The sequence below is a fragment of the Galeopterus variegatus genome, unplaced genomic scaffold, assembly GCF_000696425.1.
Source record: "Galeopterus variegatus unplaced genomic scaffold, G_variegatus-3.0.2 Scaffold1333, whole genome shotgun sequence".
Lineage (NCBI taxonomy): Eukaryota > Metazoa > Chordata > Mammalia > Dermoptera > Cynocephalidae > Galeopterus > Galeopterus variegatus.
Window position 1 is genome coordinate 345,207 of NW_007727444.1, and position 22,424 is coordinate 367,630.

Consider the following 22,424-nt stretch of genomic DNA (forward strand, 5'->3'; position numbering starts at 1 on the left):
CGTATTTGCTTTAGGACTCTCTATTTTAGATGTGTTATAGGTATTACCCCTCCAATCTCATTTTGGTCCCCACCCCAAACCCAGAGGAAGCCACCGTCCTCAAATTTTTGGATGTGTCAGTTCCATCCAGAATGTGAAATGATGTCTCATTGTTTTAAAGTGCGTTTCTTGATTATTAATGAGGTTAATTATTGTTTTATATGTTCGTGGCTATTTGTGTTTCCTCTTCTCTAAATTGCCTGTTTCTCTCCTTTTCCCACTTTTTGTTGAGTTGTTGGTCTTTTTCTCATTGATTTGTAGGCGTTCTCTATTCTGATAATCATCCTGTATCTGCTACATCTTTTCCCTGACTTTGGCTTGTTTTTTTAGTTTCCATTATATGATGTCTTTTGTCATATAGATGTTTTTATTATTAGCATAGTCAAATTTATCAACTTTTTTTTTTTTCTTTTTTTAAAGATGACCGGTAAGGGGATCTTAACCCTTGACTTGGTGTTATCAGCACCATGCTCATCCATTGAGCAAACCAGCCATCTCTATTCGGGATCTGAACCTGTGGCCTTAGTGTTATCAACACAACACTCTCCTGAGTGAGCTACAGGCCGGCCCCCAAATTGATCAATTTTTTATGGCTCATACATTTTATGTCTTCTGTAAGAAGATACAGTGTCCAAGGTCATAGAGATAGTTTCCTATATTTCCTTATTAAGCTGTAAAAACTTTTGTTTCTCATAATTTGGTCTTTACTCCATCTAGAATTTATTTTTGTGTATGATGTGAGATAAGGGATCTACTTACATTTTTCCATGTAGCTAGCCAATGTCCAGCAGCATTTATTAGCTAGTCCTTCCTTTCTCTATCAGCTTGTAATGCTAGTCTTTCATACCTGTTCTTTCAAACTGAATGTGAACCGATCTTTTAACTGTTCATGAATAAGATTTTTCTTGTTTTTTTTTTTTTTTTTCCTTTTTGTCTTTTTTCGTGTCCGGCAACGGATCGCAACCCTCAGTGTTGCGCCCGTACCGGACCGGGACTGGCAACGGGATCACAACCCTCGGTGTTGATCGCAACCCTCAGTGTCGCGCCCGTACCAGACCGGGACCGGCAACGGGATCGCAACCCTCAGTGTTGCTCCCACACCTCGCTCAGCCAGTGAGCGGGAACCGGTCTGTATGTGGGATCCGAACCCTCAGCGGGAGTGCCACCGCCCTTCCCAAGCGGTGCACTGTAGCAGTGCACCACCGGGCCGGCCCTAAGATTTTTCTTGTTAAAATAAATTTGAAGATAACATAACGATTAAAAGGTTCTAAAAGAGAAGAAAATATTTGATTGCAATTTATCTGTGTATCATACTGTTTAAAGAAACTGCACCAAGGATTTCTAAAGTCTGTGAGTTTGTTTTATATTGAGGTTAAATGATTTTTTTTAACATTACTTTTGAATTTATTTTTGAGTAATACATACTTCAAATAAAGTCTACGGGAAAATTTATTGGTATAAGTTTGATTGTAGTATTGGAAATACTCAAATAATTAGGATATGATAGGAGATAAACTGCAGATACAAGATAGTGGATTTTTCTAAAGGATCATAAGAATAAAATGATGTAAATAATATAGAAAGATACCATTTAAAGTTATTCTGGGGATCTCTGCAGAAAAGACTATCACGTAAGGAAATAGAAGACAAGTATAAAAGGAATCCTTAGAGATCTAAGAAGATAGCAGCTGGAGAGCTGAGAATTTTTTTTGTCAAAGCACAAGAAACAATGATAAACCAAATTACAGATAAGATCAGATAAAGTAATATAAATTTTATTAAACATTTCTAACCCTTAGTATCATTGATAACATAGGATAGCATTCTCTAATATGTCCTCTCTCTGTGTCCTTCCCTTCTACACCACACCCTCCAAATTTGGTTCTGTTATATGTCTCTGCAATGCATTTATAATTCTTTTCTACTGAAAGAGCTATATGTGCGCCCTCTGTATAATAGTGTAACTCTAATTAGATATACTGAAGACACTTACAAGTTGTGTTCAAAAGTCCATGTGAATTTAGTGTCTCACTAGCATTTCCCAAAAAGTCTGTGTATTTATAGGACTTGTGTAGTTGCATAAATTTCAGAGCTGTTACATTTAGGTTAAGCAGCTTTCTTTACTACAAATGCTTTCAAAGGTGCTCATGTGCTAATGTGCATTGTGATTCTTCTCAAGAGGGATGATAGTATATTGTAGTGGTAAGAATTAATATAATTTTAGAAACATTAACTCTTTTTAAAAATGGGAACTATTAAGTTAAGAAGACAAATAACTTTTTTCAAGTCAATTTTTAGTGTTTGTCATTCAGAATTGAAAACTTGAAATAAAGGGCTTCCCCAAAGACTAGTTAACAGTTGATTCATTGACGAATGGGAGGAAAATGTCATTTTGAATTTTATCTTTTTCAGATCTCAGTCACAGTGGATTGGCAGATCATTATGAAAATTCCCACTGGGGACAGCAGCCCACTTACAGAAGTGAAGCCAACTGCACCTGGGATAAAGTGATAATAGATAGGACTGACAAGGAGGCGTGGCCTTCCATCACAGGAACAGAGACTGAATCTGCCTCAGAATGTACTACAGACACTGACTCTGCCTCCAACTGTGGCTCAGAGAACAGTAGCATGGCTACAGGGAGTGCCCAGGGCAACTTCACTGGACATACCAAGAAGACAAATGGCAATAATGGCACCAACGGCACACTTGTCCAAAGCCCTTCTAATCAGAGTGCCCTTGGAGCAGGGGGAGCGAACGGTAATGGAAGTGCAGCCAGAGTGTGGGGTGTAGCCACAGGCTCCAACTCTGGTCTTGCTCACTGCTCTATCAGCAGTGGGGATGGAAAAATGGACAACATGATTGGAGATGGGAGAAGTCAGAATTGCTGGGGTACTTCCAACTCCAATGCTGGCATTAATCTTAACCTTAATCCTAATGCCAACCCAGCTGCCTGGCCTGTACTTGGACATGAAGGAACTGTGGCAACAGGCAACCCTTCCAGTATTTGCAGTCCAGTCAGTGCCATAGGTCAAAACATGGGCAACCAGAACGGGAACCCAACAGGCACTTTAGGTGCTTGGGGAAACTTGCTGCCACAAGAGAGCACAGAACCACAAACGTCCACTTCTCAGAATGTGTCTTTCAGCGTACAACCTCAGAACCTTAACACTGATGGACCAAATAACACTAACCCCATGAACTCTTCACCAAACCCTATCAATGCAATGCAGACAAATGGACTGCCAAACTGGGGCATGGCTGTTGGTGTGGGGGCCATCATCCCACCCCACCTGCAAGGCCTTCCTGGTGCTAATGGATCATCAGTTTCTCAAGTCAGTGGGGGTGGTGGTGAAGGAATAAGCAATTCTGTGTGGGGACTGTCCCCAGGTAACCCTGCCACAGGAAATAGCAATTCTGGGTTCAATCAGGGGAATGGAGACACTGTGAACTCAGCATTAAGTGCTAAACAAAATGGATCCAGCAGTGCTGTGCAAAAGGAAGGAAATGGAGGAAATGCTTGGGATTCGGGACCTCCTACTGGTCCGGGAATACTCCCTTGGGGAAGGGGCAGTGGCAACAGTGGCATTGGTAATATCCAGTCGGGAACTTGGAGTCACCCCGGCCGAAGCACCTCTAATGGTGTAAATGGGGAATGGGGAAAGCCCCCAAACCAGCATTCCAATAGTGACATCAGTGGGAAAGGATCAACAGGATGGGATAGTCCTAGTGTTACCAGCCAGAATCCTGCCACGCAGCCTGTCAGTGAACACATGAACTCTTGGGCCAAAGCTGCATCTTCTGGAGCTACAGCAAGTGAAGGAAGTAGCGATGGTTCTGGCAATCACAGTGAAGGAAGCACTGGGAGGGAAGGAACAGGAGAAGGCCGAAGGCGAGATAAAGGGATTATAGACCAAGGACACATTCAGTTGCCAAGGAATGATCTTGACCCAAGAGTCCTGTCTAATACTGGTTGGGGACAGACTCCTGTAAAGCAAAACACTGCCTGGGAATTTGAAGAATCCCCTAGGTCTGAAAGAAAAAATGACAATGGGACAGAGGCCTGGGGTTGTGCAGCTACTCAGCCTTCACACTCAGGGGGGAAGAACGATGGGTCCATCATGAACAGTACAAATACCTCTTCAGTATCTGGGTGGGTGAGCTCGCCACCTGCCGCTGTGCCAGCAAATGCAGGGTGGGGAGACAGCAACAGCAAAGCACCAAGTGGCCCAGGGGTTTGGGGGGACTCGATAAGCTCTACTGCTGTTAATAATGCTGCTGCTACCAAGAGTGGACATTCTTGGAGTGGGACCGTAAATCAGGAGGACAAGTCACCCACCTGGGGTGAGCCTCAAAAACCCAAGTCCCAAAACTGGGGAGATGGACAAAGATCAAATCCAGCCTGGAGTGCAGGAAGGGGAGATTGGGCAGATTCATCATCTGTCCTTGGACACTTGGGGGATGGAAAAAAAAATGGACCTGGATGGGATGCGGACAGTAATAGATCAGGGTCTGGTTGGAATGATACCACAAGATCTGGGACCAGTGGCTGGGGCAATGGCACAAATGCAAAAGTTAACCCAGGTACAAACTGGGGGGAGTCTTTAAAACCTGGCCCCCAACAGAACTGGGCTAACAAACCCCAAGACAACAATGTGAGTAACTGGGGAGGAGCTGCTTCTGTTAAACAGACAGGAACAGGGTGGATTGGGGGGCCACTACCAGTCAAACAGAAGGACAGCAGTGAGGCAACTGGCTGGGAAGAGCCCTCTCCTCCATCCATTCGACGTAAAATGGAAATTGATGATGGTACCTCAGCTTGGGGAGACCCAAGCACCTACAACAATAAAACTGTAAACATGTGGGATAGAAACAACCCGGTCATCCAGAGCAGTCCCACGACTAATACCACCACCGCCACCACCACCACCACGAGCAACACGACACACAGGGTGGAGACGCCGCCGCCACACCAGGCCAGCACTCAGCTGAATCGATCGCCATTGCTCGGTCCAGGTATGAAAGGTACTTTATGTTCCTTTACAAGTAAAAAGATAGTTTATTCTCACTACATATGCATAAGTGCTCTGACTAGTGTTTTTATAGCAAATGACATTAAAATAAGTGCCCTTCCTCCCTGTAGTATTGTATCTAAATGTTATCCAGCAAAAGTAAAGCGGGATCCTCTAACAGCTTTCTGTACAAGAAAAAATATGTATTAAGCACTCTCAGTAGAACATCAGGCTGATGTTTTGGTGGTGATGGTGGCAGCTTGGAGTGGATAGTGGCAGGGGGTGGAGACAGCGATTCAAAAGGAGTGACAGTGTGACAGCAAGAGTTGGTAACTGTTGGGATGTGGGGGCAAAGAAGAAAGGTGCGATGAAGATGGTCCAGAGCTTGGGTGAGTAGGCAGGTAACTGTGTCATTTACTGACATAGCTGTGAACACAGCAGGAGGCATAAATTCAGACACGTCCAGAGGAGATGACAGAAGATGTTAGATATGGAAGACTGGATCTCAGCCAGAGATCTGGCTAAAGGTACAGCTATGGAAGAGTGGCATTGAGCAGAGGGGCAAGGTCAAGAGTAGAGATGTTTAACATGATACTGTTTAGAGCACATTTAAAAGCTGATAGAAAGGAGCAAGTAGAGAGGAGAATGGATGCAAAGGGAGGCGATCCCTGCATCCAGCAGGAAAGGGGGCACTTCACCCATCTTGTAGAGAGCGGTGTACAGGCAGGCCAGGCTGTCAGGGTCAGGGGCACCTCCTGGGATTCTTTTTTCTCTGGGAGTATGGAGGCTGCCCGCACAGTGTGGAGGGGGAGTGGGAGCAGAGTTGTGAGCAGAGGGGAGGTCTGTCTTAGCCCTTAAAGAGAATGGAACAGAGAGCTGACTGGGGACCCCTGAGGGGTTTTATGGGCATTCACAGGACCCAGAAATCACAGTACACAGGGAATAAATACTCATTTATTCAATGTGTATTTGTTGGGACCTACTGTGTGCTAGGCAGCACTCTAGTTTCTGGGGACACAGCAGAGAGCAAAACAGTCAAAATCCCTGCCTGGTGGGGCTTACCATCTTGTGAGGGAGACAGGCACCCATGAGCACATCTGGGAATGCTGGAGAGAGAGCACAAGCCAGCAAGTCTGGGTGCCCTGGGTGGGGACAGGACCTGTCATCGTGCTCAGGCAGCCTCGGCATTTGGGAGCCTGTTTGGTTTTTGTCATAAGCATTCAGCACCTGGGGTGAAAGGAGTGTTGTCTTTCTTTCTGCAGTGATTCAAATACCACTGCCCCACAAAACCTCCCTGGGTTCACCAGCCGGATATGCTCCCCCCAGCCTCCTCCCAGATTCCTGGCAATTCACTTTCACCTCTCTGAGGTGGCCACATCAGGGATCCTTTATGGATCTCAAAACTGTTTCAGCCTCTCCCTACACTTCAGTATCACAAAACCAGGGGTCAGAAACCTGGTGGTTCATGGGCTATACCTGGTTTCACAAACATGTCTTTTTGGCCCGCTTTTTTGCTATGAATCAGCATATTTTAATGAAAATGTTTTATATAAAATTTCAGATTTCTGGCTTCCTTTGGAAACATGGACTTTCTGACATGTTGGATTCACATAGCAGCAGTCAGCTAGAGCAGCTACCTTTAGACGGGCCCACGTGTTCTCTTTTGCCACACTGCCCGCCCCCAGTGGTTCCCAGCACTGAGGCTTTTGATCAGCAGCCACTGATATCTAATGTGCTGCTAGTCTTCTTACACTGGCCTCTTTACACTTCCTGGCTTGGGGTGTTCGAATTTGTGGTTCCTCATTTTTACTAATATATGACTAACACTTCTAGGCACTTACGTTTTATAAAGTAGTTGAGGGAATCGAGGAAAGCAGGATTTGAAAATTAAGAAATGGTGTGGTCTAGTGGGAGAGGCCAATAATATCAAATTTAATACAGCTTGATCAGCATTATATTAAAGGTATGCAGGAAAAAAAGCGGCCAATTATAATTAGTGAAAGAAAGATAAAGATAAGGATCTAAAATTTCAATTGCTTAGGCATTTGTTGAGTGCTTGCTATGTGCTTGGCGTTTTTAGGTACTGGCTCAAATATTAATGACATGGCTAATGGCTTTTAAACTTAATGTAAACTTATGAGCAATCCAATTTATGAAATTACATTCCATTTCCTAAAATAATACCAGTTTTCCTCAGGCTCACAGAAAACTAGTTGATATCAGCATAACAAGAGTGGGACAAAAAGGGTACTAAATTCACTTCAGCAATAGACACTGAACAATGGAGATTATATTTAATGCTATGTATTTAAAATTATTTTCAATCTACTGAAAATTCTTGCGTTGCATCACAATTATCTAGTGAGTCTCGGTTTTTACCATCTGTTCTTGAGCTTTTCGTGTCACATGGCATATACATGATGTTGATGTTAGTGAGGCATTGTAGGTAAATTTCAGTCTCACCAGAGATCAACTTTAAAATGGAAATATTCTTGATTTTTGTGTAGGCAAGTGTCCTTCTATTTATTTCTAAGATTTTGAAACATAATGCCTGCAGATTATTTGCCTTCTACATAAAGGTACTGTATAGACATGTCTGCTGCTCTTCATAGGAATTAAAAATTCTATACAAATCATCAATTAACTATAATTACCATAGTCTTAATATTTTTCTTAGTTTTGACTTAGTTAAATAATTTATAGTATTGTCTTTCAAAGAGACGGAAGTACAGTGATGACAGATTCTAGGTGGATTCATTAATTACCTACAGGTGACTGGTCTTTAGTAACACCTAAGTTATTTTAACTTCCCAAAATATCTATAATTTTTATCAGCTATGTTAATTTTCCTTATTTAGTTTTGTCCCTTTAATTTTTAAAACTACTCCCAATATACTTTATTGTTTACTGTGTAATTATAGGTAATATTGTAGCGAGCAGTTGCCTGCAATAACTGATTAAGGCTAACTCCTCAGTTATTGGTAATAATTTGCATATCATATTGCTCAGCATAGAACTTGTAATTTAAAATGATTCATACATTGGATGTCCTTTTGTCGTAAATCAATATTGCTGCATTTTATTAAAATAAAAAGCATCTAGGGAACTGACTCCATGCTATTTTTAGTCAGAAATTTAATAAATTTCATAATTGAGATAGTAATATCTACATTAAGACCAAATCATTTAAGATTTGTGGTTAACTATTTGCATTTTATACCATAAGCATTTGTCTTGGACGAAAAGTCACATGCTTTCTATTCCTCAGTTACCACGTCACATTTCTATCTCTGAGAAAATACACGTAAATGAAAATTACAACTGATACAAGCTATCAATTTGACTTATCAAGAGTATCAATTGAGCCTATGACAGAAGCAAAATGATTAGAATTTGAGTTGATGTGGAAAAGTAGTTTATGTACATGATACAAAATGTTTTATGTACCAACGTGTAAAGGGCATGGGCGTTTCTCTTTGCTGCTTTGTCCCATGTCCCTTCTGTGCCTGTAGGTAACAATGCTGCCTCCTTCCAGATTCATCACATACCCTTATTTTGTTTTCATCAGGAACCAGGATGCTTTTGCAGTAGGACTAGGCAAAAGAACGTAGAATTCCTGAAAAAGGGTTGTAGTCGGTGTGCCTGTTGGAACTATCTTTCTTTTTTTTTTTTCCTTTTTTTTTTTTTTACTGACCGGTAACAGGATCGCAACCCTCGGTGTTGCGCCCGCACCTCACTCAGCCAGTGAGCGGGAACCGGTCTCCACATGGGATCCGAACCCTCGGCAGGAGCGCCACCGCTCTCCCAAGCGGCGCACTCTCCAGTGTGCGACCGGGCCGGCCCGGAACTATCTTGATCCATAATTCCTCAACTCTGTTCTGTCTTTTAAGACATCTCCAATCTTTTTCAGCTTGTGGGTGGTACCATGGGAACTGGAAGCATTCTCTAGTTGTCACTTTACCTTAATGTGTTTAATCTGCTGTCTTCTCATTTCTTTGCCCAGATAAATTGATCTGTGTCCGTGATGGTCAAAATATAAGGAAGAATAATTTTTTGGTATATATTTGCAGCTTGTAAATTTTTCTTACAAGAGAATAATGTAAGATATAATTTCTTTTAAATTGTTACGTATAAAACCAGAAGTAAACAAGATACTTTTTAAACATAGTTTCAAATTCTTTTTTTTTTTTTCCCTTTTTGTCTTTTTTCGTGTCCGGCAACGGACTGCAACCCTCAGTGTCGCGCCCGTACCGGACCGGGACCGGCAATGGGATCGCAACCCTCGGTGCTGCACCCACCCCTCGCTCAGCCAGTGAGTGGGAACCGGTCTCCCATGGGATCCGAACCCTCGGCGGGAGCGCCTCTGCGCTCCCAAGCGGCGCACTGTAGCAGTGTGCCACCGGGCCGGCCCTCAAATTCTTTTAAAACCTACTATGTTCTAAATACTGTGAGTCTTTCATGTTTAATGAATGGACTTTTAATTTTAAATGAGTGGAGAACAGGAGCGAGAAAATTGCAACTTTATATTGATGTTGATTTGATCATCACATATTATACACACACACCAATAGTCAATTCTGGATACCACCAATATGTGTAATCAACTATGTTTCAATTAAAAATAAATTTTTAAAAAAAAAGAAAATGGCAACTTTAAAAAGCTAAAGAGCTCAGATAGATAGAGCACGGTTTATAACAGTAACGTCAAAGGGTTTGGATCCCATACTGGCCAGCCACCGAAAAAAATAAAAAGCTAAACATATCTGATTAAATACATTTGTCTCCTTTTTACTTTCTGTTAAAGGCCTTTCTGAGGATAGATTATCTTGAAATTAAAAATTAGCAATTAAAAAATTGAAAATTGAATTATATTTTTACTTTTTCTCTTTCTTTTACTTTTATTATTTTTTCTTTCCCTTGGTACCCTTTTCAGTTTCATCAGGCTGGGGAGAAATGCCTAATGTTCACACAAAGGCTGAAAACTCTTGGGGAGAACCATCCTCCCCTTCTAACCTGGTTGATAATGGCACAGCAGCGTGGGGGAAGCCACCCAACAGTGGCAGCGGATGGGGAGATCACCCGGCTGAGCCTGCAGTGGCATTTGGAAGAGCCAGTGCTCCTGCGGCCACCCCAGCCCTGTGCAAACCAGGTAAGCCTAGTATTCTACTTGCCCTGATCTGGCAATTTAGAGATGGTTCGAAGTATTTTTAGAGGGATACTTGTCACTGAATTTTAAAACTACATTTTTAGGACACTTTCCTCATTAGATTTACACTTAAAGACTGACTTTAAAACAAGACTATAAGGAAATATTTGCCATACTTGACACATGAGTACGAAGGAGTTTTTTGTTGTTGTTTTCTTTTTTGTGTGCTTTTTGTGGCTCGCTGGTAGGGGGATCTGAATACTTGACTTTGGTGTTGTCACACTGCTCTGAGCAACTGGCCACCATACATAAAGGAGCTTTTGACAGAAGTCCATGCCCTTTTTTTCCTTCAAAAATAAATACAAGATTAAAAGCAACCTAGCTATATATGTTTGGTACTACCAGTAGCATCCACACTTCTTCAGCAGTATTCTTATACCTGCTACTTCAAATCATTTAAAAATGCTATTTCACTGAGCAGGGTAGATGAAGCATATCATTCTTTGTTCTCGAGTTATTTTTTGAGAACACACGTTACTCCACAGCACTTTGACACTTCTTTCCTTGCTTTCATCTGGTAAACAAAATTTCACTTTAGGTACTCTATGTTTATCCTTAAGCAACTTGAAAAAAGAAAAAAAACAAAAAAACAAAAAACATCATACATTTTCCTCCCATTTTCTTAATGTGTAGTGAGTGTACAGGGAATACACATTCTTAGAAATGTCTGTATTATGTTTACCAAGTTGGATTCTTTTAATTTCCAATGTGATACTTATAAAATTGACATAAGTATAAGATTTCTGATTTAAGTTTGATATTAAAATTAATTGTTCACATGGCTGCAGAAACTTCATATTTTCTTTGGGCATCATTAGATGTTCTAGATCTTGAAATGGAACTTTATTGGTTTTGTGTTTTGTTATTTTGCTAATACTGGATAGTATGTCCCATATAATCACCAGTCTGCTGGAAGTATTTATTTCATTCATATTAATTTTTGTTACAAATCTAAAAGATAAGAGAACTTCTGGGTACTTAGAGTCCTATGCCATTTTGAGGCAGTATATTCTGATTTTAGAATTTGTCTTTAGGGCCGGCCCGGTGGCGCACTGCGTTAGTGCGCCGCTTGGGAAGCGCGGCGGCGCTCCTGCCGAGGGTTCGGATCCCACATATAGACCGGTTCCCGCGACACTGAGGGTTGCGATCCATTGCCGGACACGGAAAAAAGACAAAAAAAAAAAAAAAGAATTTGTCTTTAAAGGCCCAGTTGCGACACTGAGGGTTGCGATCCATTGCCGGACACGGAAAAAAGACAAAAAAAAAAAAAAAGAATTTGTCTTTAAAGGCCCAGTTGCGACACTGAGGGTTGCGATCCATTGCCGGACACGGAAAAAAGACAAAAAAAAAAAAAAAGAATTTGTCTTTAAAGGCCCAGTTGCGACACTGAGGGTTGCGATCCATTGCCGGACACGGAAAAAAGACAAAAAAAAAAAAAAAGAATTTGTCTTTAAAGGCCCAGTTTTATCCCTGTTCACCTTGCAAGCATCATATCTTCATCACCTTAAAGGCCCCAGCTAACTGTACTATCACTTAGTCTTTAGCCTTCTTCAAGTTCTTCTAAGAAGTGAAAATTTGGGGTAACTTTGACACCAAAATTCACTTTGTATTTTAAGGAAGGAGAAAAAAAATCATCCTGAGTTTAAAACTCAGTAGTCAATTTGTAGCTCCATCTGCCTAAGGCCTATATCTTGCTGATCTGTGAGCATCTCCTGGGAGCTTGTCAGAAATGCATGCTGCTGGGCCCAGCCTCAGACCTGCTGCATTTCACATGATCCCCAGCTGACACTAATATATGGTCAAGTTTGTGAAGCACTGTCTATATGACATAATGCTCACAAGTTTGGATCAGCAGTGATTAAGAACCACACCAAGGACGATGACATTTTTCAGGAGTCTACATTTTAGTAGCCTTTTCATACCATGTAGATATTGCCATCTTTTCCTGTAGCCCCCTAAGACTTATTTTTAGAATGTCAGTGTTCCAAAATAATCTATACTTTGTTAAGGAAGTTTGGAACAGCACAGACTACAAATAGCTGGAGTTTGAAGAAAAAAATATACATATATATTACGTATCTAGTAAGAGAAACTCAATTCTTAGGTCTGGGGGAAATGAAGTAGTAAATAGGTAGATTGCAGTATACCCCTTTTAGCCTACCACCCCTAAATTACTTATAATGAAGCATTGTCTACTTTAGGGATGGAGAATTTGATAAGTTCACATTTACTCTTTCTAGCTTCAAAATCTATGCAAGAAGGCTGGGGCAGTGGTGGGGATGAAGTGAACCTCGGTACCAGCCAGTGGGAGGATGAAGAAGGCGACATGTGGAATAATGCTGCTTCCCAAGAAAGCACCTCCTCCTGCAGTTCCTGGGGGAATGCCCCCAAAAAAGGACTTCAAAAGGTATGCACAACACTCTTAAAGATAATAAACTCTGAATCTAAAACACTTCTAGTTTAACAGTGATATCTCCAATGAGTGAAATGAATCCCCAATGAAAAGATAGACCTGAGGTTCTTAAAGTGATCTTAGGACCTTGGAGGTCTCTGAGTCCCTTTTAGGAGGGTCGGCAAGGTCAAGATTATTTAATGACAATACTAAACCTTGTCTTTTTCATTCATTTCTCCCCTCAGTATAGGATGAGTTGTCCACAGATGCTGATATCACAGCACAGTGTGTACAGAAACACGCATGAGAATCAAGCCGCTTCTGCTAAGCCAGACGTTATAGACATTTACAAAGGCAAAACAGTGCTGCTTTTCTCACTAAAAATTTTTGTTTTAGAAAGTATAGTTATTTTTTCATTTAAAAGATGTTATTTATGTTGACATGTAATGGGTTTGGCATTATTTTTAAATGAAATTAATAAAATTTTTAAAATCTCTCAGTTTTACTTTCTAATACAGCCAATATCAATAGACACACCTCATATAAATGAAAGTTCCTTGCGATCCTCAATCTTTAAGAGAATGTAATGGGGTCCTGAAACCAAAGCACTTGAGAACTGCTGAGGTAGATCATTAAGTAATCTTGAAACAAGTGGGATATGAAAAACATTATAAAAACCTGAAAGAATTATCTAAAAGCCATAAAATAAAAGATTTTTAGATTTTATTTTATTTTTTTTTTATTTTTTTTTTTGTTTTATTTTTTTTTTTTTTTATTTATTTTTTTGTTTTAATTTTTTTTTTTTTTTAGGGATCCGAACCCGGGGCCTTGGTGTTATCAGCACCGCACTCTCCCGAGTGAGCCACGGGCCGGCCCGATTTTTAGATTTTAAAAGATGAACATAAAAACTGAATATGACAGAAAATACCATGATCAAAGTCAAAAGACAAATAGCAAACTGGAAAAAAATATTAGTAACTCAGATTACAGAGAGGGCTGGTCTCCCTTACACATAAGGAAAATTTCTAGAAATTGATTTTTTTTTAAATCAGCCAGTAACCCAATAGAAAAATAAGCAAAGAATGTGAATTGCAGATGATCCAAATGAAAGTAACTTAAATGTGCATTGATGGGGTAACGAGTTAAATTATGCCACATCCATTTTATGGAAAGCTAAACATTTTTTCAAGGAAATTCTACACACATATATAAATCCTACATATATATTTTATATATAATATTATGTATTGTATTACATATATATTTTATATATAATATTATATATTGTATTTTTACATATATATATACATTTTACATATATGTGTAAAATTTAAAGTACCCTCGTGTGTGTGTTAACGGAAAGATTTGTATTATCTTCTTTTTATGAGGATTATTTGAGATGAGTATTATCTTTCAAATCTATTTTTCCACAAACTTTTTGAAGTACCCTCTTGTGTGTGTGTGTGTGTGTGTGTGTAATGAAGGGATTACTAAATAAAGCAAGGTACAGAAAAATGTGTATAGCACATTACCAACTTTGTTGGGGAAAAGAAGAAGAAAAAAAGTTTGTGTGTGTATGTACACACACGCGCAGATAACAGCTTTTGTACAATGTTTTAAATTCTCTAGAAGGATAAATAAGAAACGGCTGAGAGTGGTTTCCTCTTGGAGAGAATAGGAGCTAAGCAGATGGGGTGGTGAGAAACAAAGATTCTTTCCTTATACTTTTTTTATACTTTTGAATCATGTGAATGTTTTTTAAAAATTAGTTTTAAAAAGCAGTTAGCGGTAAGCTGAACCCAGAAACTAAAATCAAGGCTCTCTGTTCATCAGGAGTAGAAGTGATTACAAACATCAAAAAGAAGTCTTTTTACAATTGGGCTGGTGAATAATGTGGTTAGTATTAGTAATGGGACCAGAATTACCAAATTGGTAAATTAAAATGTTGTATAAACGTGGCTAATCTGGCTCTAGCAGAATAGTAATAATTAGAATAACCCCAAAATAAGCTGCTTCCTTGAAGAAAGAAAGCCTGGTAGTTTATATAGCTCCATTATATTGTTATGGCAGGCTCAGTTTTGAAAAGCACTGTGAAGAATATTCATAGAGGGGGATTTCTTAACATTGTATTAATGCATCATTAGAGCCTTTGTAATTATAGAATTGGAGGAAAATTATTGAGAAGGGTTTCCGTCCTGCCCGCTGGCTCTTTTGTGGTGCCTTTGGGCCCCTCCCCTCTTTGCTGCCCCCTTTTTTTTTTTTTTTTTTTTTTTTTTGCAGCTGGCTGGTACAGGGATCCAAATCCTTTGACCTTGGTGTTATCAACACCACGCTCTAACCAACTGAGCCAACCGGCCAGCCGTGTGCTGCTCTTTCTTTTTATGGTTGGCTTTTCTCCTCCACCTCTCCCTCATTGACATTTTCCTACTTACTCCTTTTCTCTACCCCAAAGGCTATACGGAATGAATAGTTAAAAAAATTAACAGGTTTTTTCCTCCTTTCTTGTTGCCTTTTCATTCATTGCAGCAAGCCCCCCTGTGTTTTGTCATTATTTAGAATAAAGCTTATAAAAGGGCAAAAATCATGTAATTTTTAGCAAACTTCACATAGGGCCATGTTCAAGGAGTCACTCCTTATGATTATTTGATAATGGAAGTAGTATATATTTGTGATGAACTAAATTAATTCTACAGGAAAGAAATAATTACCCTGCTTTTTTAAACGTCCTTTAATTACACACATATACCAGCCTGCAGATGCACCCTGAAGCCTTCCATTGTATTATCCATAAAATACTGCCAGGGACTTCTGGGTTACAGGACTGTTCAACATTTTTGTCTTTTTGTCCAACGGATCGCAACCCTCAGTGTTGCGCCCGCACCGGACCGGGACCGGCTACGGGATCGCAACCTTCGGTGTTGCCTCCGCTCCTCGCTCAGCCAGTGAGCGGCCGGTCTGTATGTGGGATCCGAACCCTCGGCGGGAGCGCCGCCACACTTCCCAAGCAGTGCACTGTAGCAGTGCGCCACCGGGCCGGCCCTAGATTCTCTGACTTTTAAATTACCACTAATTTAGACTGTCTCCCATTTCTAGAAGAAATGCATTCCAATGTAACTCTAGACTTCCCCCTGGCTACACTTTGTTCTAGGGCATGAAGACATCTGGCAAGCAGGACGAGGCCTGGATCATGAGCCGGCTGACCAAACAACTCACAGACATGGGCTTCCCGGTAACTGGCAGCTTCTTTTACTGCTACCTACCATGCTCCTGAAATGAATAACCTGTTTCCTACCTGTCCTCATTGTGTGTGGCAAGGCAGGAAGACTGTTTGAGGGATGAGATTATTAACATGATCTAACTCTTAAATTCCCCTTTTACTGGACAGTTTGGGTTAGAAATCATTGCTTTGAAATTACATGGGTCATTGCAGAGACCCACATAATTTCTTTTAAGAAAGGTGTAGGAACCTTTTCCTAGAGTAAAAAATGCTGTGTGATTTTTAATTTTCATTGATTTATACAGTTTTATATTTTAGTTTATAATTAGAAGTTAATATTATTAGTTTATGCAGTAGATTGACAAAGATCATAAGAGAAAACTTGGTAGAAAGTACTGAAGCTTCATATCCAGAAAAAGTGTTCTAACCAAACCTATTTAGTTCCTGAGTTTCCAGTCATGTGTAGGGAGAATTCAGATCACAGGGTAGTCTCACAAAAGTATATCGAAATCTGTTCAGTTCCTAAGATTGGACGACAGGAATTCAGATAGTGAGGGACGTTGCCCATATTTGCCATGTATTTCCTTCAAAAGTGTTCTTTCCAAATTCTTATTCAAGTGAGCATTTATCTTTTGATTACTTGGATGAGCCTAAAAGAATGAGTCTGGAGTGGCCTCCGTGTAGAGGAGGGCACTCACCCTTCACACGGGGCACAGACCCTTTGCACCAGGCCGGGTGCTGCCTCTGTGGCCCAGCATCTCCCTGCGCGAGATGACAGGAGGATGGCCAGGCCTGCAGGGAGTCCAGATTGACACTGTTGTGGTTATCACAGTGCTCTGGTGGCCTTGACTATCCACTGAGATTAGTCTGTTCTAATCATAGGGAGAATTGTCAAAATGAGTCTACTCGTTTTGTTTTATTTTTCTATTTCTTCATGAAAAGTTGTTGGTGCTAGGGTTCATAGAGTAGGAAAGGAAACTCTGCGCTCTGAAAGTGACTTTAACATGCTGCTGGCACTAGAGAGAGGTGGATAGAGATGTGCCTTGTTGGGGCAGGGGTCTGTGCTGCCCTCCCTGTCCGCACGTGTCAGTGTCTGTGGCTCTGCTGTCCTGGCTCAGATTGCATCCTAGCTGAATCAATTGCTACTCAGCATTGTATAGAAAGCGATTATGGGTGTACTTACAAGGTTTGACTGACACTCTACATTTTGTTTCTAAAGTGTTAAATACAAGTTTCTTATTCTAAAAATCAACTCAATACTTTTTTGTTACAAGTATTTTTTTATTTAAAAACATTTACCTCTAACTTCACCAGCAGAGAGAGTATTTCCAGTTCCAAAACCTAATACTATTTTTCTAAGTTGATAGTGATTAAACTGTTTGCAGGCTTTTCCTTTTGTTAATGTGCACTCCTAGTGAAACTATATTTTTCTACACAGAGAGAGCCAGCTGAAGAGGCCTTGAAGAGTAACAATATGAATCTTGATCAGGCCATGAGTAAGTAATATTGACATACTTAAAGCACACTTTTTTAAAAGGTACCTATTGGTGAAGTTTTACTTTCCAGAGCATTTAATTGTGATCATGGACTGATAGTTAAATACATACTGGGTAGACAGGACCAGGCCACAGTGAAAGAGCAGCCATAGGACGCACACGCTAATCACAGAGTGAGTCCTTTGGGGCCAGTGAGCTTTGCAGACAAATGGCCAGTGCCATATTTGAAGCATGTTTGCTCTTTTCACTTTTTCCCAGTACTTCAATTAATAGATGACTTTTTTCCCACTATTTTGAGGAGAGGTAATAATGATGCTCTTGAAGAGAGGCTCTAGACCACATGGCAGACTTCCTTTGGTACTAATGGAGCAAATTCCTCATGCCTTACCCCAGAGTGGGCCCACTAAGGTGCCAACAGGAGCATCACCATGCTGGCCAAGCACCTACTCTTATTGAAACATGAGAGTTACTGCCAAGGAACAAGCAACCCTAGTTCTGGAGATGCTTTAAAAATAATTATTATTATGTTAAATATTTATATGTGAAATACAGTCGATTCTCATTATTCCAAATAGTTATATTCTATAAAGTTGCCACAAACACTGAATTAACCAACACTGAAGCAGTGCTCTTAGGGGAAATACAGGGTTGGGTTCCTGTGAGCATCTGGCCACATTTTTATCAACTGATCAGTATTCAACCTTATTTTGTGTGTGTTTCTGTTTCAAGACACTCTATTTAATACATATTTCTCAAAGTAATTATATGCCATATTTCTTTATGATCAAACATGAGCCAAGAATGGGTTTAACATTTTTCTCACCCTGGATAGTGCGACCATAAATTTCTTTGGCTTAGACTTATAGCATTGTTATCCACTATGCTTTTATTAATCATTCATTATCTCAGGAATCCACAAATTTAGCTGCTTTTCCGTCTTTTCCATAGCTTTATCACATACTATAGATGTTACTTTAGCACTTTCTGAGCAGCTTCACTTACTTACAGCTCAGTGAATTTTCTCTTCCTTTTTCTGGATGTACTGGACCATTGATTCATTAATACCGAACTCACTGCCAACAGTGATACAAACTTGTGCCTGAGTGAAGCTTCTCAAACACACATGTTTTCTCTATAAGGCACATCACAGCCTTCTTGTGCTTAAGAGCACTAGACAGCACTTCACTACACTGGGGGACCATTTTAAACATTGAAAGCACCAACAGAAAGCACAAAAATATGAAAAACATGTTACTAAAAGGACCACAAAAAGGGCACTTTTTACAGTGTAAGATCTGAAACAAGAAGGCTGAGCATTAGCTTGTTTGACCTGAGCTGGGAACATGAGCATCAGGCGACTCAAAGTTTTCACCAATCTGTCCATGTCCACAAATGACCACAAAAGTGCCACAATAATTAATTTGAGGGTTATAAATAATTTTTAGTAAGCAGGTGAATTTACAAAAACAGAATCTATGAATAGTGAGAATAGACTGACTATACAATCACATGCAAGTGCTGACATGTATGACACAGACTGCCAGGGCAGGAAGAATCAGTGTGAGCTGGAGGGAATGAATTCTGACTTCTTAGAATTGTGACCTAGCACAAAGTTAAAGCTAAACAAGTACTAGTCCCTAGGTTAAAAGACTCACAGGGACAGAAACAGTGTCTGTCTCGCCAACATCAGGGAAGAGTCCTTGTAAATAACATAGGAAGTGATGGCCGTGAGGCAGGATAGGAGCCGTGTTAGACAGGACAATTGCGGAGGCCCTGAGAAAGTAACGGGGGCAGCCCTGGGGAGAGAAGACCGGCCCAGCCCCGGAGGGGTCAGCAGTGGCCAGTGGCTGGAGTGGAGAGGAGCGGAGGGCAGGCAGGGTCAGACCACAGACGTGCGTGAACCGGAGATGTGCTGGTGATGAGCCAGCTGTCAGGCTCAGCCATAGTAGAGCCAAGTGCTCTCTTTATCCCCCGGCTTCCCTTTTTTCTGAGGGGTCGAGGCGTCTTCCTCCCTCCCTGAGGCTTTAGCTTGTGCCTGTCTTGTGCCCAGTGCTCGGACTGATGTTCATCGGGCGTTCTGTTTTCAGTGTTGTTGTGTTTGTTGTGCTCCAGGCGCTCTGCTGGAAAAGAAGGTGGACATGGACAAGCGTGGACTGGGAGTGACTGACTATAATGGAATGGTCACCAAACCCCTTGGCTGCCGCCCACCAGTCTCCAAAGAGTCTTCCATGGACCGCCCCACCTTTCTTGACAAGGTATGAATTTAGGTGGTTTTTTTGTTTGTTTTTTTAATAGGAAAGTTTTTTCACTTTTTTTTTTTTTTTTTTTTTTTTTTTTTGTCTTTTTCCGTGTCCGGCAACGGTTTGCAACCCTCAGTGTTGCCCCCGTACCGGACCGGGACCGGCAACGGGATCGCAACCCTCGGTGTTGCCCCCGCGCCTCGCTCAGCCAGTGAGCGGGAACCGGTCTGTATGTGGGATCCGAACCCTCGACGGGAGCGCCGCCGCGCTTCCCAAGCGGCGCACAAGCGCAGTGCGCCACCGGGCCGGCCCGAAAGTTTTTTCACTTTAACTGTATCCTTAACACAAGCCAGATTAAAAGCTTGCTGGACTGTCACTTCAAGTGACTTTTATCCATTTTTTCTAATACATATGAGGATACTTCAAAAAGTTCATGGAAAATAGAATTGAAAGAAAATATGTATCTTTCCCTGAACTTTTGGAAGTACCCTCATATGAATGTTTAACTCAAGGGAGACAATGTTATATTTCATATGATGTTGCTAGGAATGAAAAATGCTGAAATTGAAAACTGATTTTCATTTTTATTTTGTGAACTTGGCTGGTTAGCTGCTTCAGTTTGTCCAACAGATAAGGGTCATCAAATTTCTATGTTAGCATCTCATTTTAAAAACATATGCACCAGCCAGCTGCCAAAAAAAACCCAAAATACAAACAAACAAAAAAACATAGTTCTTCCATTTGTTTTTTTTGTTTTTTTTTTTTCTAAAAGATGACCGGTAAGGGGATCTTAACCCTTGACTTGGTGTTGTCAGCACCACGCTCACCCAGTGAGCAACTGGCCATCCCTATATGGGATCCGAACCCGTGGCCTTGGTGTTATCAGCACCACACTCTCCCGAGTGAGCCACGGGCCAGCCCCATAGTTCTTCCATTTGGATGATATGTTACATGTTTAGCCTCAGAAGAAGAGATTAGAAGTGATGGGGCTTGAGCACTGTGTCTTGCTGGCCCTTGCTGATCAGCCACATTAGTGACCACCACAGGTGTCTGTGGAAAGCTCCCTGGATGTTTAGCAAGTCCCAGCCACCACTCAGTCCTTTCAGTGATGTCATGTGTCCCCTCTCTAGACTGGGGTGACTGGAAAAGCGGGGGAAAGCATCAATCAAAATGTTGACCCTTGAAAATAAAATTAAAGCAAGAAAGGATACGTTTAAATGACAACAACAACAGAAAAACAGAAAGACTCACGGAGGGGAGGAGTCTTCCTGTCACTGATGGGGCTTTATCTCTGTTCTCAGAGTCCTCTACCACACGGTACACTGCAGAAGGCTGTAGCTGCTCAGTGGCCCAGAGTGAGGCATAGTCTTCTGCCCTCACCAGTGTGGCCAGTGATCAGGTACAAGATGCCCTGTGACATTGGGATTTAAGATAAACAACGAATAATTTTTGGAACATACTTACACTAAAAAAGTAATTGTTTGTTCATCTGAAATCCCAATTTCACTTGCGTACTGTATTTTTATTTGTTAAATCTGTTAACCTCAATTATGGGACCCTGACCTATTTCCTTATCTTTAAAACATGGAATAATGCTGCAGGCTGGTTGTGACACTAGATGAGATAAGTTTGCACAGGGCCTGGCATAAAAAAAGATTAATAGGTTTCTGTTTTATAACTTACCCTCTTATTAGGTTAAAGTCTATGAAATTGCTGGGTTTGTAGGTCAAAAACAGTTGAATGTCAGTAGAATTCACCCTAATGTATACCTAGAGCCTTGATAATAACTTCTCAGAAAGAACCAGGTTATTTGAAAATTGGTATAGAGTGTTTTCCATGTAAGACTTTTACCAGTGTTTCTGTCCCTTTCTCCTTACTCCTGCCCAACACGGGTAATAATGTATGAGAATATTAGAAGCTAATATGTATGTTTGTAAGATATTTTAATAATGAAAACAGCATCTTAATCCTATTTCTCTTTTTCTTTTTCCCCTCTTCCTTTTGCCCATATTCTCCATTCCCTTATTATCCACACTTTTTTGATCTTTTTATTTTTATTCATCCATCTCCTTTTCTATTTCCTTGGGAAACTATATGGTGCTTTGTCTGCTGATGGACACTGCACACAGCTCACCCTTTCTTTCTCCAATCAGGATGGCGGCCTCGTGGAAGAGCCCACGACTTCACCGTTTTTGCCTTCCCCAAGCCTGAAGCTCCCCCTTTCAAACAGTGCACTCCCCAATCAGGCCCTGGGTGGGATTGCCTCAGGGCTGGGCATGCAAAACTTGAATTCTTCTAGACAGGTAAGGCTATTGGGAGAGAACAGAATGTGGTCTTTGTTTTAAAAACTGTGTTTGAGGGGCTGACCAGGTGGCTCACTTGGGAAAGTGTGGTGCTGATAGCACCAAGGTCAAAGGTTTGTCTCCCTGTACCAGCCAGCTGCCCAAAAAAAAAAAAGAGACATAAACATTCTTATTCTTAGTTAATACCTCTATTGAAAAATATAATCGAATATGTAAAGGTAGTTGCAATACTACAAGGAGGGCTGGCCAGTTAGCTCTGTCGGTTAGAGTGTGGTGTTATACACCATGGTCAAGGGTTCATGGCCAGCCCCCTACCAAAAAAGAAAGACTATAAGGAATCAAGAGTTAAATAACAGCTCTTGAAATTTAATTGTGTGATAAGAATGCTTCAAAGTTGTATTTCTTCTTAAACTTAACTAAAACATACTCGAGTTCTCAGCAGCAGCCCTGGTACTGACTTACTGCTAGTTGAAATGGTAATGTATTACAGAGTAGTCTTCAAGCTACCAGATCCGTTCA

The 22,424-nt window shown here is 40.9% G+C and overlaps 1 protein-coding gene across 1 annotated transcript in view; it reads left to right on the plus strand.

Moving 5' to 3' along the window:
* The first annotated feature begins 2,593 nt into the window (after positions 1–2,593).
* Positions 2,594–22,424, plus strand: part of TNRC6C (trinucleotide repeat containing 6C) — a 49,682-nt gene continuing 29,851 nt past the window's right edge. The window contains exons 1-7 of the mRNA XM_008576338.1: positions 2,594–5,055; positions 9,985–10,200; positions 12,498–12,664; positions 15,798–15,878; positions 17,305–17,362; positions 19,475–19,617; positions 21,756–21,905. Of these exons, the coding sequence (XP_008574560.1) occupies positions 2,670–5,055; positions 9,985–10,200; positions 12,498–12,664; positions 15,798–15,878; positions 17,305–17,362; positions 19,475–19,617; positions 21,756–21,905 (3,201 nt within the window). The 5' untranslated portion in view covers positions 2,594–2,669. The remainder of the gene's footprint in view (positions 5,056–9,984; positions 10,201–12,497; positions 12,665–15,797; positions 15,879–17,304; positions 17,363–19,474; positions 19,618–21,755; positions 21,906–22,424) is intronic.